This window comes from Manihot esculenta, chromosome 9 (genome assembly GCF_001659605.2).
Source record: "Manihot esculenta cultivar AM560-2 chromosome 9, M.esculenta_v8, whole genome shotgun sequence".
Lineage (NCBI taxonomy): Eukaryota > Viridiplantae > Streptophyta > Magnoliopsida > Malpighiales > Euphorbiaceae > Manihot > Manihot esculenta.
Genome location: NC_035169.2, coordinates 7,988,492 through 8,004,373, shown reverse-complemented (window position 1 = coordinate 8,004,373; position 15,882 = coordinate 7,988,492). Strand labels below are relative to the sequence as shown.

The window sequence follows — 15,882 nt, the reverse complement described above, 5'->3', positions numbered from 1 at the left end:
AAGATCGATTATACCAGAGGTATGTGGATCGAGAAGAAAGATCCTTTCATTCCGGTGAGGGTCCTGAAGGTGAAAAGGGAGATGATATCAAGATATACCCTGAGAATGAGGTTTTTATGCTGGACGAGGCGACGCTAGACTCTAGGTTAGCGGTACCAGGACCCTTAAAAGCTATTCATGAGAAAGGAAGAAAACCGTACCTTGAAGATAAAAGCAGGAAAGCGAAGATGGCAGCATGCACAAAGAATAGAGGAAAGCTAGAAGTGGAAAAAGACAGAGAGGATTCGAAAGTCTAAACGACAATAAGGTGAAAGCGTGTTATGAGGCAAGCTGTACATAAGTAGGCGCGGTCATAATGATTCTTGGTATTTACCCCCTCATCAGTTGGGCAATAACTGACGAGAAGGTAAAGGGGCAGTTGATGACCGCTGGATTTCTTCGTCCCGGTCTAAGGCTAGGCCCATTAGGACAGCCCACAAATCTGAAGGCTTCTAAGTCTCCTCCAAGAGCCAGGCCAGGCCCACCCGGCTCAAAGACCAGGCTCTATTCAGATTCTTCAATCAGGCCGGCCCAACTCTTTCGGCCCAATGAACAAATCTCCTCTAGGCCTAGTCTTAATCTTGTCTACCTGCCCCGCTCGGAACCAGGAAGAAGTTCAGCCCACTCGCCTTGAGGGACCATCTGTACGCATGCCCGATGAGAATCAGGGGCCGTTACGCATGGGGCAGCGATATGATTTTCTCGTACGTCCATATCAACATGACAGGGGCAGGTGGCCCAATGACATATATTCTGTTACACGTCACTAGCGGACAAGAGAAAACATATAAAAGGAGAAATATTCTTCTTTAGGTCTAAGGTTTTTCCAATTTTACAGAACCCATTGTAAAACCCTATTTTCTGGATTTCAGATCATCAACTTGTAAAAATTTAATCATCCATTAGAATAAATATTAAAAGTGAGGTTCCATAATCTTAGTTGCTATGCATTCAAGGCTTCTTTTAATTTTCCTTTCAACATTAGAAACCAAGAAGGGAGAATGACTATGAGCTGCTTGATTTTTCGGAAATTTACTACTTTGGTTCTATCACAAAAATTTTTTTATCAAATAAACTGTTAGTATACTTACAGTAGTATTATTTATTTTTTAAGTTTTAATTATAGATAAAATAAATAATATGGATATTTAAAATTATAGAGATTATGTGACGTGCTATGCATTGAAATCGTAAGTGATATATAATAATTAATTAGAAATTATTAAATAATTTAAATTAATTATTTTAAATAAATAAAATAGATTTAAAATTTATTTAGACTGTATAATTTAACGGTTATAAATTAAATAATATATAAAATTTAAATTATAGAAATTATGTAATATTTATAAAATAATATATAGAATTTAAATTATAAAAATTATGTAATATAAATATTTATGATGATTACTGGTTTTAAAATATAAATGAATTTTAAAGCTTAATAATAATTTTTTTTAGCTTTGAGCTGTCTTATTTTAAAAAAAAATAATCCAAGTCTATTTACATTGAATTTTAGATGGGACAAATTAATAAATTTTTAAAAAATTTAAAAATTTAATAGTAATTTAAAACTTTTATTTTATGAAAAATATATTTATAATATTATTTTGAAAATATTTATTAAAGTATTAATATCGCATGCATCTATATTACTTTAACCAATATAAAATTATATATAATTTGATTAAATTAAAATTCTCATTACTTCAGCCAACTTAAATCCTTTAGAGATTTTATACAGAGAGCTATATACATAATTATGTAATTTATTTTTATTTTTTAATAAATTAGCAGTCTAATTGAATTTTAAAAAATAATTAAAAATATATCACTTTATAATAATTATCAGATTTTTGTAAACTACTCATTTATAATCCACTTGAACAATGGACTTCAAGTCTAAAAACTTTAGTGCACATAGCATTTTTAATTTAAAATTAAGTAAATTTACATAAACAATTTTTTAAAATTAATTATTCATATACTATAAATTTTAATATTTAATTTCAACTCTAATATTTTTAATTTAAAACTATTTGGATTTAAAATTTTATAAAAAAATTGAATTTTTAATTTAAGAATTAAAACAATTAAATTTAGGTGTTTTTTTATGATATATAAATAATTAAACTTAAGAGATTACTGATATATATTTATATAATATTTTTAAAAATAAATAAATAATATATAATTATCACATATATTAATTTAAAGGCCAATTAATTCAAAAAATTTAATGTTATTTTAATTTAATTCTTTTAATTTTAATTTAATCGACACCATCTTGTATATACCAATAAATTTTTAAATTTGATAATTTATATAATAATTTAGTAGTTTAGGATATAACATATGTATTATTATTATTATTATTATTATTATTATTATTTATACAAATTAATAATTAAATAACTGAAAAAACTAGATACTTATATTATTTTATATTTTAATTTAAACATCTAAATTTTGAATAAATTTAGCTTAACGTTTGCCTTTGAATATAATTTTAATCAATTTTCAAAAATAAAATGTAAGATTTCTGATAAAATATTAAATATAATATTTTATTATTTTTTAAATATAAACTAATTCTATATATAAAAATAATATTAATTTATTTTTAATTATAACGAAATGATATATTTAATTTTAAATATAATAGTAATCTAATTGTTAAATACGAAAAATAATATTAATTTATTTTTAATTATAATTAAATGATATATTTAATTATAAAAATAATAATAATTTGATCATTAAATATACGATCGATAATTTTAACAGTAGATAAATTTTATTTTATATTATTTTATATTAATAATTATGTAAGATTTTATAATAAATATATTATATTTAATTATTTTATATATACTGTTATTTTAGATTAATGAATAGTATAAAATATTTATAATTATTACTGTATAATAAAAGAATTATATATTTAATAATTAAATTATTTATATTTAATTTTAATTTTTAAAATTTGCTAAAATTATATAAAAATAAAAAAATTGGACTAATTTATCTAAAATTTAAACATTTAAATTAAAATATAAAATGACAAGATCATTAGCTCTTTTTCAGCCAATTAACTAATAATAATAATAATAATAATAATAATAATAATAATAATAATAATAATACACATAGCATATCAATTAAATTATTAAATTATTATATAAATTATTAAATTTAAAAATTTATAGATTATATAAAATTATGCAAAGATTAAGTTAATTAAACTAAAATAAAAAGAATTGAATTAAAATATAAATGGCTGTTTTTTTAATAATGGGCCTAATTTAAAATTAATTACAATTATTTTAAAAATTAATTATAATTATAATAAATTTAAAAATTAATAATCCAAAATTTAAAAAAACAACTCATATAATCGACAAAAAATAACAAAATCTAGGTTTTGCTTTTCACAATTAGACTTATTTTTAACTTATTGATTTTCCTGTCATCCAAACATTGTGCGAGGACTCGATTTTCTTTTTCTTCGAAACTGGACATTAACAGAGTATCAAAAGCCCAAAAGGAGATCAGATTTGGGTAAATAAATTTACGCTTAGAGTAAGAAAATCACGGCCCACTCAGAAAATCCACTTGACAGTTGACGACACTTCATAGTTGAGAGAGAAAGAGACACCGAAGCAAAGCTTATGCTTTACCTTGTAATCTGCTACTTATGAATCCTGATGCGGAATCAAGAAACACACAAGATTATGTGTAGAGGTTTTGATTTCTATCTTTTTCTCTTTCATTTCTCTGCTTCAGTATAGTATCCTTTGTATTGAAACTTCAATTTGAACTCAGTTCTTGCTTCTCTTTGTTCTTCTACTTCCACTGTTTGGCATTTGGTTTCTTGTACCAGAAAACAGATTTTTAGGTCTGTTTTAATACGCCCAATGTTCTTTGCTTTCAAATCTTCATTTTCTCATACATATTTTCCCAATTTTTCTTTCTTTACCTTCTTTAACTCTAGAGCTGGCGCATAAATACGTACTAGTGAAGAGGGCATATGGAGGAGATGATTAAATATGTTGAATGCATTCCTAATTTATGTATGGGCTTTGTTTACCTGCCCAATTTCCTAACTTAGGTTTATCCCTTATTCTGGTTTATGATAAAGCCATCTCCCATTGAGTGTTCCGTGATATTCAAATTTCTTGGATGAAGAAAGTGTGAGTAGGGTACTACAATTGCTAGAATATGATCTTTTTGTATTTTTATTTAATTTTGGGTGAATCTGGGTTCAATTTAAGCTTAAGAGAGTTCCACGTTTTAATAATGTATTCAGGTATACGCACAAAAGTTCTTTTAATTTCAATTTAATCTGGTGGTACGTTACCATTTTGATCTGTGATATTGATATCATGCCTGTCTTGCAACTTCATTGAGAATGCAGCTAGTTTGATTATTCGACTTCGGACCATTTCTTTCTGCAGTTGCTCAGATTATGATTCTGCATATTCTTTGATTAAATTTGTGACCCGTATAATGCAATATCAAGATCAGAAAGTTGTCGCAGCATCCAATACTTTGCATCAGTTCTAGTTATACCACTTTCATTAGTAGACTATTTTAACCATTTAGTTAGACTTTTTTTGCTTGTAGGTTCTCATTGCTTTACTGAAGCCATAATGAGTAAGAGAAATACTTAATAGTGCAAGTTGCTTTTATGGAGGCTTCTGTAAGTACCATTCACTTATTTTAATAATTTTCTAGTATTTTTTTCCCATTCATTGTATCCTTGGATTTCAGAGGATTTGAAGTGAAAAGGGATTTGAATTAAATGTTAGTTTTGATGTCTATGACAAATAGATTTTTGGGTTATAGTTGATAGATTCATCAAATGGAGATCAGGTTCATGTGCGGGCAAAAATTTGCTTAATGTGAACTTAAAATACCTCCTAAAAACGTGTAATTTGAATATTTTCTTCAAACTTCAGTTGAAGTATGTGTGTCCAAATCTCCATTACATGATTTGAACTAAAATTCAAATAAAAATCTCAACATTTCTAATTTTCCCATCAAATGCAACATGTATTTCATTTGTTTATTGAGGGAAACCCTTGATAATGACTTTCTATTTCTTCATTAAGGGAGTATGGATACTTGCTTTAATTTTTTTGTATTGATGTACTAATTTCCTAATATTAGCAATGAAATTGTACAAGAATTAAGTTGAGGATATTGAAATTTCTGCATTTTATTGTTTTGTTTGTTGGTTTTAGAGAACACTCTGAATGAATTACTGCCAATGAAGTAGCTCTCACTTTGTTATGTTTTTCTTTTGGCTCTTACTCTGTTATGTTTTTTTCTTTTTGGTTCTGTTCCCTACCTCTTACCCACTTGCAATGACTCTTTTGATCAGCCTGGCTAGTGAATTCATCTAATATGTCATAATGAATACAATGAAATGGGACGGAAAAAAAAAGACAGAACAATGAAGAGAAAACCATTCCATTAGGTGTTGTCTAGTGTAATAAACAGTGCAAACTATGTGCTACTGTAAATTTTTTATGTTTTATTAGACTCTTAGTGCAGTGCTACATGTAATTTACCAAATAATAGTAAGTGATATGTTACTGTACAACTATTGGCATTTAACTTAACAAGTTATCATCATGTTTTTCCTTTCTTAGTTATTGCAAAGTATTTTGCAGATGTCTAATTTTCTAACTCTGCTTATACATTTTCCTTTGGTTTCTGATTAACTAAATGGAGGCACCAAGTAGGATTGGTGACCGATCAACCAGCGATGTTGTTGTAAGGTTACGAACACGGGAAGGCCGAGATGATTGGTTTTATTGTCATTCTCACATCCTGGTAGAGAAGAGCAAGTATTTTGCTGACCGTCTTTCTGAGAATTGGCCAACTTGCCAGATCATTGACTCACGGAATTGCGTTGAAGTTTACTGTGAAGAATCAGATTTTGATCACTTTGTCAATTTTATTCGCCTTCTATATGTTGCCATAGATGGCTCATCAGATGACTTTTGGCATGGCGTGAAGAATGCCCTTGGTATTCTGCAGGTGGCTGTTGAACTTGGATGTCCCCAAATTGTTACTGGTTGTGTGAATTACTTGGAAGCAGTCCCTTGGGAAGAAGCTGACGAGGAGGAGATTCTAAGGGTTGTTCCAGGCATGGGATCTCAAGCAGAGCCAATTCTTGCCCGTCTCCAACCTGTTAATCCCTCAACTATAAGGAGGGTTTTTTTTTCAGCTGTTCAATTTGCTACATCATCACCTCCTTCATCCATGAATAATCTTAAAACTTCAGCTCAAGAGCAGCTGGAGTACATGCTTACTGAAGATGATGATGCCCCTCTATTAACTGCTGATGATGAGGTCAAATCTGTTGTAAAAAATTGTGTCAAAGGACTCTTTTCCAGATTTAACAACCTATTGGACACTTTCTTATTTCAACCTGTAGAATCAGTTTCTGAATCAGGGAAAATGCAATCATTTCAACATCATTTATCAGATATTTCATGGGCCTGTCAGATTTTAAGCAAGTTGGAAATCATGTCTGAATTTGTCAACAGTTGGGTAGATGCATCAGATAAGATACTTCAAGTTGTCAAGCATGCTAGTTCAACCGGTGAAGTAATTGAGACAAAGTTGAAAGTTATCGAGGTGACATCAAAGATTTTAGAAGCAATAGGGTATGGTACTGTTATTTTGCCTACTGCAAAGCGGCTTCACATGGTAAAAACTTGGCTTCCTTTTGTGAGGGTTTCAAAACCATTAATTGATTCTGTGACAACTAATGATGATGAAGCAATGGAGCTTAAGATTGATGGTGAGCTGTGGCAGTCCTTGGAATCTGCATTTGTTTCAATAGTTCTTGCATTGCCTTCAGGAGACCAGGCGGAGATTTTGACTGAATGGTTGGGGAATGAACATGTTCACTATCCAGACTTTTCTGAGGCATTTGAGGTTTGGTGTTACAGGACCAAAATTGCCAAGAGAAGACTAGCAGATATTAAGGAAAACCATGGTATGGAAAACACACTTTGATAACGTCATGTAACCTATTTTGTATTGTTTCACTAGGCATAGTCAAATTTTGCTTAACCTAGTGTTAAGAATTCATTAGTTTCCTTTCATCTGCATATATCAGAGGTTGTATAGAAAGAAATGTTCATGAGAACAAGAGGTGTAGGTGCTATGATTCTTAGCTTACTTTTCAAAATATGAAATTGGATGCTAGGTTTTTGTACGTTCTACAGTGTTAGGAACCATTTGATTGTAAAAACTGTAATTGTGAATATTTCTAAATTCTAGAACAACTGAATTTGAGATGTATAGTTGTGTAACCATTCCTTCAAAAAAAAAAGCTGTGAAATCTTTCTGTACTATGGCATTATATTATCAAATTAGCTTATGCTGATTTAATGTTTATTTATTCAATTCACAGTAGTATCTTATGCTGAATTCACGTGTATGATTTGTTGGATACTCAATAAAATCATGTTAGCTAAGGATAGTATTCCATTGTGAGGGGAACATACATATGCTACTGTATAAGCTGGGTAATTGTGAAATATACCATTGTTGACCCTTGGCACTGAAAATATACCTGAAGACTAGTGAACATACATATAAGCTGGGTAATTGTGAAATATGGATGTGTAGATATCATACAACTGTGAGTTTGGTAATTGGATTTGTATGTATTTTCCTTTTCTAGCACACCAAACTTCTTACCACTGTAGTAAATGGAATGAAGCTATACTTGGAATTATTCATATGCAATTATTTGAGGATCTTCTCAATGAAGAAGGAATATTGTTGGTGACAACTGGCATGAGGTGCTTGGGAAGAAATTTCTATACTTCTATGAATAACCCAAAAACATTGAATTGGAAAAATATTTCTCATGGATTGCTATCATGTTGTTGATATCCTCAAGAAGATAAGGCATCATGTGATCTATTATTAGCGACTGTCTATGTCCAAAATCGTGAAGAAAAGTGAATACAGTCTATAATATGCTAATCCCTGTAGGGTTGGCCTGTGAATATTCTTTGGTGTCTCAGTGAGGTTGGTAAGAATATGAGAGATATATGTACCCTTCTCCTTCTATTGCCAGAGTCTAATTCAGTAATTTGCACTTTTGATTTATAGTCAAATTGAATTTGTGGACGTCCCTACCAGAAGAATATAGAAATTGTTTATGAGGAATTTTATCCATGCTTGTAATATTATATTAATTTTAGGTCAAAGATATCAATATCTTTGCCAAACAAGCAATCTTTATATATATAAATGGGTATTTTTTGCTATAGCTGATACCCTTTTGTATATTTTATATCATAGAGAAAAATAATTGTGTTTTCTTTTCTTCTTCAATTAGGCAATGATTTTGCTACATTTGGGTCGTATATTTTTTTAATATCGATTCACACTTTCTGACTTCATTTTCTGCTGCATCAGTTTGTTTCTAACTTTTCTAGAGCAGACCTCCTTTATGGGGTTCCTCATCTTGTCATCATATCTCCTAGGATACATGCATCAGAAACTTATATATTACAACCGTAGTGACTTGTCTGTGTAACCTTGGTCTGAATGAGACGTGATATTGATGGTTCAAGAAGCTCGCTCGTCAGAGTTTCTGAAAATTGACCAAGGGATTTCGCTTAAATCTGTGGCTGCACATGGCTGATGCTAACACATTGGTTTGAGTTTCTAGAAGAGATCTTAAGATTATTTATTTTTCCTCTGCTTGATCAAAGAGATGGTGCTCATACAGTTCTAGATTACCAGCATTGGCTTGTTTCTTTAGCAATGATAATTTTGCATGGGAAAACACCAGTGGGATTTAGAATTCAAAGGAAGGATTTAAATTGGAAAAATTATAATAATGACTCCACATTCAAGCATGGAATGACACCATATTTGCTCACAATCAATATATATTAGTATACCCCAATAACTAATTCTTATAACATCAATCCATCTATCCATCTTCAAAAACTTGCAAAAATAATATACAATCCTCAACCCATATAATCCTAAGCTATCTAAGAACTCAAATGGTTATATGCCAAAGTATAGACCTATACTATGTAAAATTTGTTCTTTCTTTACACTACCATGCATTTATCCTTGTTCCCTATTAATTGTTGGAACAGCAAGAAATAGTGTGAAGAGATCTTGGAGCCGTGGAGACCTCCACTGGTGACTTCTCCATGGCATTGGCTTTGTCATCAGGCAACAAAGTCTGGTAGCAGTTGTGCTGCAAACCTCTTTCTGTTCTGAATGTTGATGCTCTCATAGGCAGTTGAAGAGTGCGGTGTGGATGTGTTGATGCCTCCGAATTCATTCGGTTCGCCAATTTCTACTCTTCTTCCCAGTTGAATGTTCTGGCTGGGAAGAAAACTTTGATGGGTGCCTGATAAGGAGAGGTTTTCACAATGGGGAAGACCAAGAGTGAGAGAAACAGCATTTCCAGGAAACCTTGGTGTGAACTGTTCTGTATCAAACCTTCCAAGTTCCCCTATTGGGTATTGGCCGAAACCTCCGATGAAGTTGGTTTGGCCTCCAATGAATGAGTAGCCATCTCTACTCTGCCTCCCATTGCCAAACTTCATTGAAATCTGGTCATTGTTCGTCTCACCAGGCTTGACATCCATGGAAGGAACACTAGTTGGGGATTGGATCAATTCAGTGCTTCTGGGTCTCTTTGGACTTCCTTGTGTGATACCTTCCAATTCAGATGAGCCTATGAGGGAGAATCCAGAGTGGTTTCTTACATTTCCTGCTACAGGGGAAGTTGAAGCTGCAGATATTGAAATTGCAGGAGCATTCTGGTTTGGAGAACTGTCGAAGGACTTGAAACTTTTAGTCTGATTCTCATTAACTGAACCTCTCTCTTGCAGGACTGATTTTGAAGCTGAATTTTCATTATGTTCGCTCTTGCTAGATTTGTCCTCTGATCCATTCCGCTCTTGCTCCTTAATTTCCTCCAGGTACATTTCTTCCACCATTGGCTTCCAAAGCCGAACTCTAGCATTTATGAACCAATTCGACACCTGTCATAGAACAGAACATTTCACCATAAGAATTCCAATCATTGAGAAAGGAGTGAGTAATAAAACGCAGAGTTTTGTGCATACCTGGCTCCTAGTGAGCCCCGTCTGTTTAGCAAGCATGTGTTTATCAGAATCTTTAGGGTATCTGAAACACAAGTTGAAGTTCTGTTAGAATCGCTGGTAAAGGAAAGAAGAACAGAAAAATATTTCCCAGTTTGTTAGAATTGCTTACGGATGGAGGAAGTGCTCGAAGAGCCAAGCACGAAGAACAGAAACTGATCTTTCTGGTAATCCTCTCTGGGGTCTCCAAGCATTGTGCTGGATCATTCCCAACTGTTGAAGAGCTCGCTGTTGTCGAAGATGATGATCGACGAATTTGAGCCTTGAACCTTCAATCTTTCCACCAAGGCAATCTTCTTCACCTAAGCTCTTGTTTGCTGCTTTAATTTGACCTGTTATTGCATCTTTTAAGCACCGGAATTGCTTGGAGATTGTTTGCAGTGCAAGAGCTGTGTATGTTTTTGCTGAACCAATTCCTGCAGCTTGTTCAAATGACGAAATCACTATCTGCATCTGGTGGTGATACTGTCTGTACCTTTGCTCCACCTTCAATTATCACCATATGAACAAAACACTAAGTTTTGATAATCATCTCATGAAAATTCATCTGTTATGTTTAATATATGTCTGGAGGCAAAGATCCAATTCAAGAAAAGTTGTGTTTTTGACTGAAAACTATGAGTTGACACTTGAAATCATTCAAGAACTTGGAGAAAGAAAAGATCAACACTTTGAAATTATGGAACCCATTTCCTTTCATGGGTCTCTTTGAATTATCGAAATCAAGTTCTCAAAATTTCTCATTCTCTTGTCTAATTTTCACGATAAGACACACAGCTGAATTGATTATCATTAGTTAAATAAATCAATATATAAAAATACCACATACCTCGTCAAGCATACTGATAAGCTTGGCCTTCTTCATCTGAATTTCTTGCCTCTCCGCCGTGGTAAGCTCTGCTCCCCGCTTCCCGCCGGCATCGCCACCAGCTGAGCCATCTCCACCTGATGATTCTCCAACCACCTTGTTGCTATTATTGCTGTTAATCCCATTACTTTTCTTGGATAATTCATTCTTAATCCCATGGTTATTCACATTAACAACCTCATCAAGGAGCTCCTGAGCAGCCTTCAGGTACTTGGAGCTCAACAACACCCCTTGAATACCAGACACCCCATTATTGGTCACGCCGGAACCTGAGGAAGCTGACCCACCGGAAACCCTTATATCTTCACCTGATACCGCCTGAGCCTGTGAGCCATAACCCGGTTGCTGCTGCGATGAAAGGCTGAGAGAGAGTCCTTGCTGAGCGCGTGGAGTGTCACGCGCAGCCGAGGAAGGATCAACTGGGTTGTAGAGGTTGTAATGAATTCTCGGAATAAGTCCATGCAAAGTTGAAGTGTCATGGGAGTTAGGGTCCAAAGGTATGCCGACAAATTGCTGGGTGTTGGGTGGCGCGTGAGAGAGGTGTGGTGGAGAAGAAAGGTTGTTGGCGGCGGAGTTGAGGAAGAGGAGATTGTTGGAAGATGGTGGTGTATCAGAGTATTGGACATAAGTAGGGTTCATGAGGACGAGGGTTTGGAGGCCTTCGGCTGAAGCTGCAGCAGCTGCTTGGATTTCCGGATTCCCATGAAAGTACGTCGCCATCGAATTGGTTTTCTTGGGAAAATTGTAGACTTTTTCTCTGCACTGAAAAGAGACTACGTTAGTTATCTACTTAAAACTTCACATCCACATATCAAATCCAAGAAAAGAAAAAAAAATAAAAAAGAAAATTAACCCACTACTTCATCTTCTTCCTCTGTACACGTACATGCATACTCATACTTTACATACATAAAATACCTTATGATAGCGAAGATTTCTTGATCAACCCATCAAAGAAACAGTTGAAATCGACGGAATACTATTACAGAAGAAAACTCCGATCATCTGTTTCCAGTGAAAGCCTTCCCGGAGCTAAGAGACAAGAAAAGAATGAGGAATTCTGAAAGCAAATGAAGATGAAAGAATATGAAGCTATGTACAAGTTCATGAGATCTCAATAGAATTAACTATTCTGTTGCTTATTCTTCTTCTTCTTCTTGTTCAATTATAGATTACAGTAAACTTCATCAAGTAAGAACATAAAATCTAGGAGGAGGAGGACGGAGGGGAAAGGGAGGAGGATATGGAGAAGGGTTGCTTATATATATATATAGAAATAGAGAGAGATTGACAGAGAAAGAAAGAGAGAGAAGAATTGATTATAGTATTAGTTTTTTTATATAATTAGAACCTGTTGTGATGGAAATCTGAGTGTGCACGTGCTTCATGATCATCTTCACTACAAAGGAAACAAGAATTTTCTTTCTTTTTTTTTTTAATTTTCACTTACAATGACCTAATACCCATGAGAGAAAATTAAGAGAAAAGAAAGTACATATCAAGGAAAAGGAGAGAAAGGAAAAGAAAGGAAAGGAAAAGAAAAGAAAAGAAAACTCAGTACACAGAGAGACACCAACCTCTATGGGATTTGGAAGATATGAGTCTCTTCACAGAAGAGAAAACTCTTTGTCAGACTAAAATCTCTGCAACTCTCATACTCAAAAGGAAAAAGAGAAGTAAAGAGAAAGACTTGGTTAAAAAGGCTGAGAAAAAGATACCCATCTTTATTCCTTCATATATATTATCCATACCATTTATTAATATTATGATATGTAGCAATCAGAAACATATTTTCCAAAATTGAAATTTTGATTTTTTTCAAATGGGATTTATTTATTTATTATTAGAAATTATATACCTTTGCTTCTTTTTCTATGTTTCTGGTTTAATGGGTTTTGAGTGAGGTACCTGCGAAAACATCAAAACAAGGGAACTTATCTGATTTGACACTCCCATATTTCAAATCATCATTTGATCAACTTTTGATGAGCAGAAAGTGTTAAAAAAATATATAAACAATTATCAATTTTTATTATTTTTTATGAAAAATATAAAATAAAATAAAAATCTGAACTTGAATTTGTGTCGGAAGATGATACAAACAACTGAAAAACAAGGAAACTTCTTCTTTCAAAACCCTAAAACTTAAAAATTGAAAAAAATAATAATTAAAGAATAGAAGAAGCAAAGGATGATGATGATAATGATGAAAGATAAGACTGTTTAATCAATAATTTTTATTGATAAAAAATTAAATTAAAGTTTTATTTCAGATAAAGAAAATGAATTTTTTCAACTGATGAGATGAGGAGAGGAGAGGGAGAGGGTCCCATATGCTTCAATTCAATAATAAATATCTATTTGTCTTTTTCATTTTTTTTTCTTTCTTTTTTTTTCAATTATTTTCATTGTTTAATTATTATTATTATTATTATTATCATTATTATTATTTTTATTATTATTATTTTGGTTGGATGGCAGTGTTTGAAGATAAAGCAATTAAATTGCTAAGGAACAGACAACCAACAACCCTACAACACCTACTTTAATGCTCAAAAAGCTATATATCTAATTATTTATTTATTTTAAAAATATATATTTATTTATTTATTATTATAAAAATAAAAAATAAAATATTTTCCTATGTATAACATCTAATATATATTTGAAACGTGTAAACACGTTTATTTATTTATTTATTTCTTTTTATGATGAACCATCCAAAATGTAAAGTAGACTAAATCTACTAACTTGATAGAATTCTCATAGTTTTTTTTTTTTTAATTTTTTGTTTTTTTTTTCTGCTGCTTCAAGAGTACTGTGGTAGTGATTTTGAATGCCCTAATTCAAAGGTATTTTTAAAACTATTTAATAATAAAACTTAGTGTTTATTTTAATTAAAGTAATTAAAATTATTTTTTTAATTGTTGATTGAAAGTATTATCATTTAGAATCAATAAATTTTAAAGCAATAATATCTTAGTTATATTTAACACTATGAAATTCAAATTTAATTAATTTAAAGAAATTAACTAAAGAAATTGAAATTCAATAAAAAAAAAAAAGACCTCCAAAAAGGATCCCCACATGGGATGATATAGAGTAGATGATGTAGAAACAGAAAACAACAATGAGTTGGGTCTAAAGGAAACAATATTAATAAAAAAAATACTTTTTTATTTATTTTAAAAAAAAATATATATCGATATATTACACGATAAAAATAAATTTACATCTTTCAAATCATTATTATTAATTTATAATTTATTAAATTTAAATCACAGGCACTCTTTCTCTTAAACTAGTTTTTGAGATGAATTAGATCTGTACCAATTTAACGTGATATTAAAAACTTTTATCCGATATTAAATTTTCTATGGAAAGATATAACATACCTTGAACTAATTTCTGAGTGAGTTAGATTTGACTCAAATTTAACATAATTAAAATATATAAAATAATAATTTACAACTAAAGTCTTAAACGAACTTTTATAATAATATATTATATTTATAATGCTTGTATCGTAAAATTTTTTAAAATTTCTCACGTATATAAATTTATATATTTTAATTTAATCAATATCATAAACAACTGTAATAAATTTTAAAAATATTTATCGAATATTTTTATTTAACACTGCTTCACACTAAAAACAAGTGAATTAAGCTTGTCAAAATGGAAATATGGATAATTCACAGACTATTGTATCCATCTCAGATACATAAACAGAAAATGATCAGAAGGAAAGATATATTTAGAAGAAATCATTTCTATCACCATCAAAAAAAAAAAAAAAAAAACAAGTGCAAAAATGAAAGTTTTGATGTTAACAGGACTGGGAGTTGAAACAAGTACACAACATAAAATATTATATATTTGATCATAATCAGCAGCTGGTAATTAAAAATAGACATTAATTTAATGAATAATTTTCTACTGTATTAAAATAATATATAATATTTTTTTAATTTTCTATGATTCTCCCACATCAAAAACTTTATAACTTGTCTGTCAGGCTTTCACATTAACTAATTTCAGTGGTAGTGAAAGCTGCTTATCCTCCATATTCATCTGAAAGTACCCATTTGCTCAGATTCTGCTTCAATTATTAGCTATCCCTTCTACTCTTTTTTTATACACATGGATTACACTTCTTTCTGTACTTTTCTCACCTTTTCCTTTCTTTTCTTTTCTTTTCTTTTCTTTTTTAAAACCTTAATTTTTTTATCAGAATTATAATACACATAAAATCACAACTACTGAACTCAAGTCAAATCACAAGGAGCAGTTATTGTAGAATTGAATGCCTACCTTTTATTTTACTAGCAATAGTAGTGTAAAGAATCTTCATCAAAAGTTAGGAGAAATCTTTCAAGCCCAACTTTGAAGGAGTGGATTGACCTTGCTCAAGGAAATTAATTTTCTTGAGAAAATTTTCTTCCAAGCTTAGGGAGCCTTCATTATCAGTTACTATTGCTCAGCAGTACTATATAAAATTCAAAACTAAATGATGTCCCAATATATCATTCTCCATTCAAAGATAAAGATGTAAAGTTTAATATATACAATAAAATAAAATTATTATAACTCTGTACGTATTAAAATATTATCACGTTAGGGTTACGGTTACGATTAACTTTGTACGTATTAAAATATTCCTCCCAGAATAGCTATTAGTATACAGATGGAGGCTTGATTAGGTGTAGTTTAAAAGTGGATTTATGTAAGCAACCATGAAAATTAGTGTGGTGAAGTTCCAGTGTCCTTTTCAAGTGCATCAAGACATTTGTCAAATGAGAA

General features: G+C 31.2%; 2 protein-coding genes across 12 annotated transcripts; one reads left to right on the top strand and one right to left on the bottom strand.

The window, feature by feature from the left end:
* Nucleotides 1-3,573: 3,573 nt before the first annotated feature.
* On the top strand, nucleotides 3,574-7,413 carry LOC110621934 (BTB/POZ domain-containing protein At3g05675). Of its 2 annotated transcripts, none has more exons than XM_021766237.2 (3): nucleotides 3,574-3,783; nucleotides 4,649-4,741; nucleotides 5,779-7,413. In XM_021766237.2, exons 2-3 carry the CDS (start codon nucleotides 4,730-4,732, stop codon nucleotides 7,072-7,074), a joined length of 1,308 nt encoding a protein of 435 aa, XP_021621929.1. In that variant the 5' UTR covers nucleotides 3,574-3,783; nucleotides 4,649-4,729; the 3' UTR covers nucleotides 7,075-7,413. The 2 variants fall into 2 exon arrangements, with proteins under 2 accessions (XP_021621929.1, XP_021621928.1); XM_021766236.2 differs by having other exon boundaries at nucleotides 3,575-3,783; nucleotides 4,666-4,741.
* A 1,541-nt stretch (nucleotides 7,414-8,954) lies between these two features.
* LOC110622204 (BEL1-like homeodomain protein 1) lies at nucleotides 8,955-12,810 on the bottom strand. Of its 10 annotated transcripts, none has more exons than XM_021766631.2 (6): nucleotides 12,657-12,810; nucleotides 11,998-12,111; nucleotides 11,041-11,841; nucleotides 10,324-10,697; nucleotides 10,176-10,236; nucleotides 8,955-10,091 (listed from the first exon to the last, which is right to left on the bottom strand). In XM_021766631.2, exons 3-6 carry the CDS (start codon nucleotides 11,797-11,799, stop codon nucleotides 9,267-9,269), a joined length of 2,019 nt encoding a protein of 672 aa, XP_021622323.1. In that variant the 5' UTR covers nucleotides 11,800-11,841; nucleotides 11,998-12,111; nucleotides 12,657-12,810; the 3' UTR covers nucleotides 8,955-9,266. The 10 variants fall into 10 exon arrangements, with proteins under 10 accessions (XP_021622323.1, XP_021622326.1, XP_021622324.1 ...); XM_021766634.2 differs by having other exon boundaries at nucleotides 11,041-11,836; XM_021766632.2 differs by having other exon boundaries at nucleotides 11,998-12,139; nucleotides 12,657-12,793.
* Nucleotides 12,811-15,882: the final 3,072 nt, after the last annotated feature.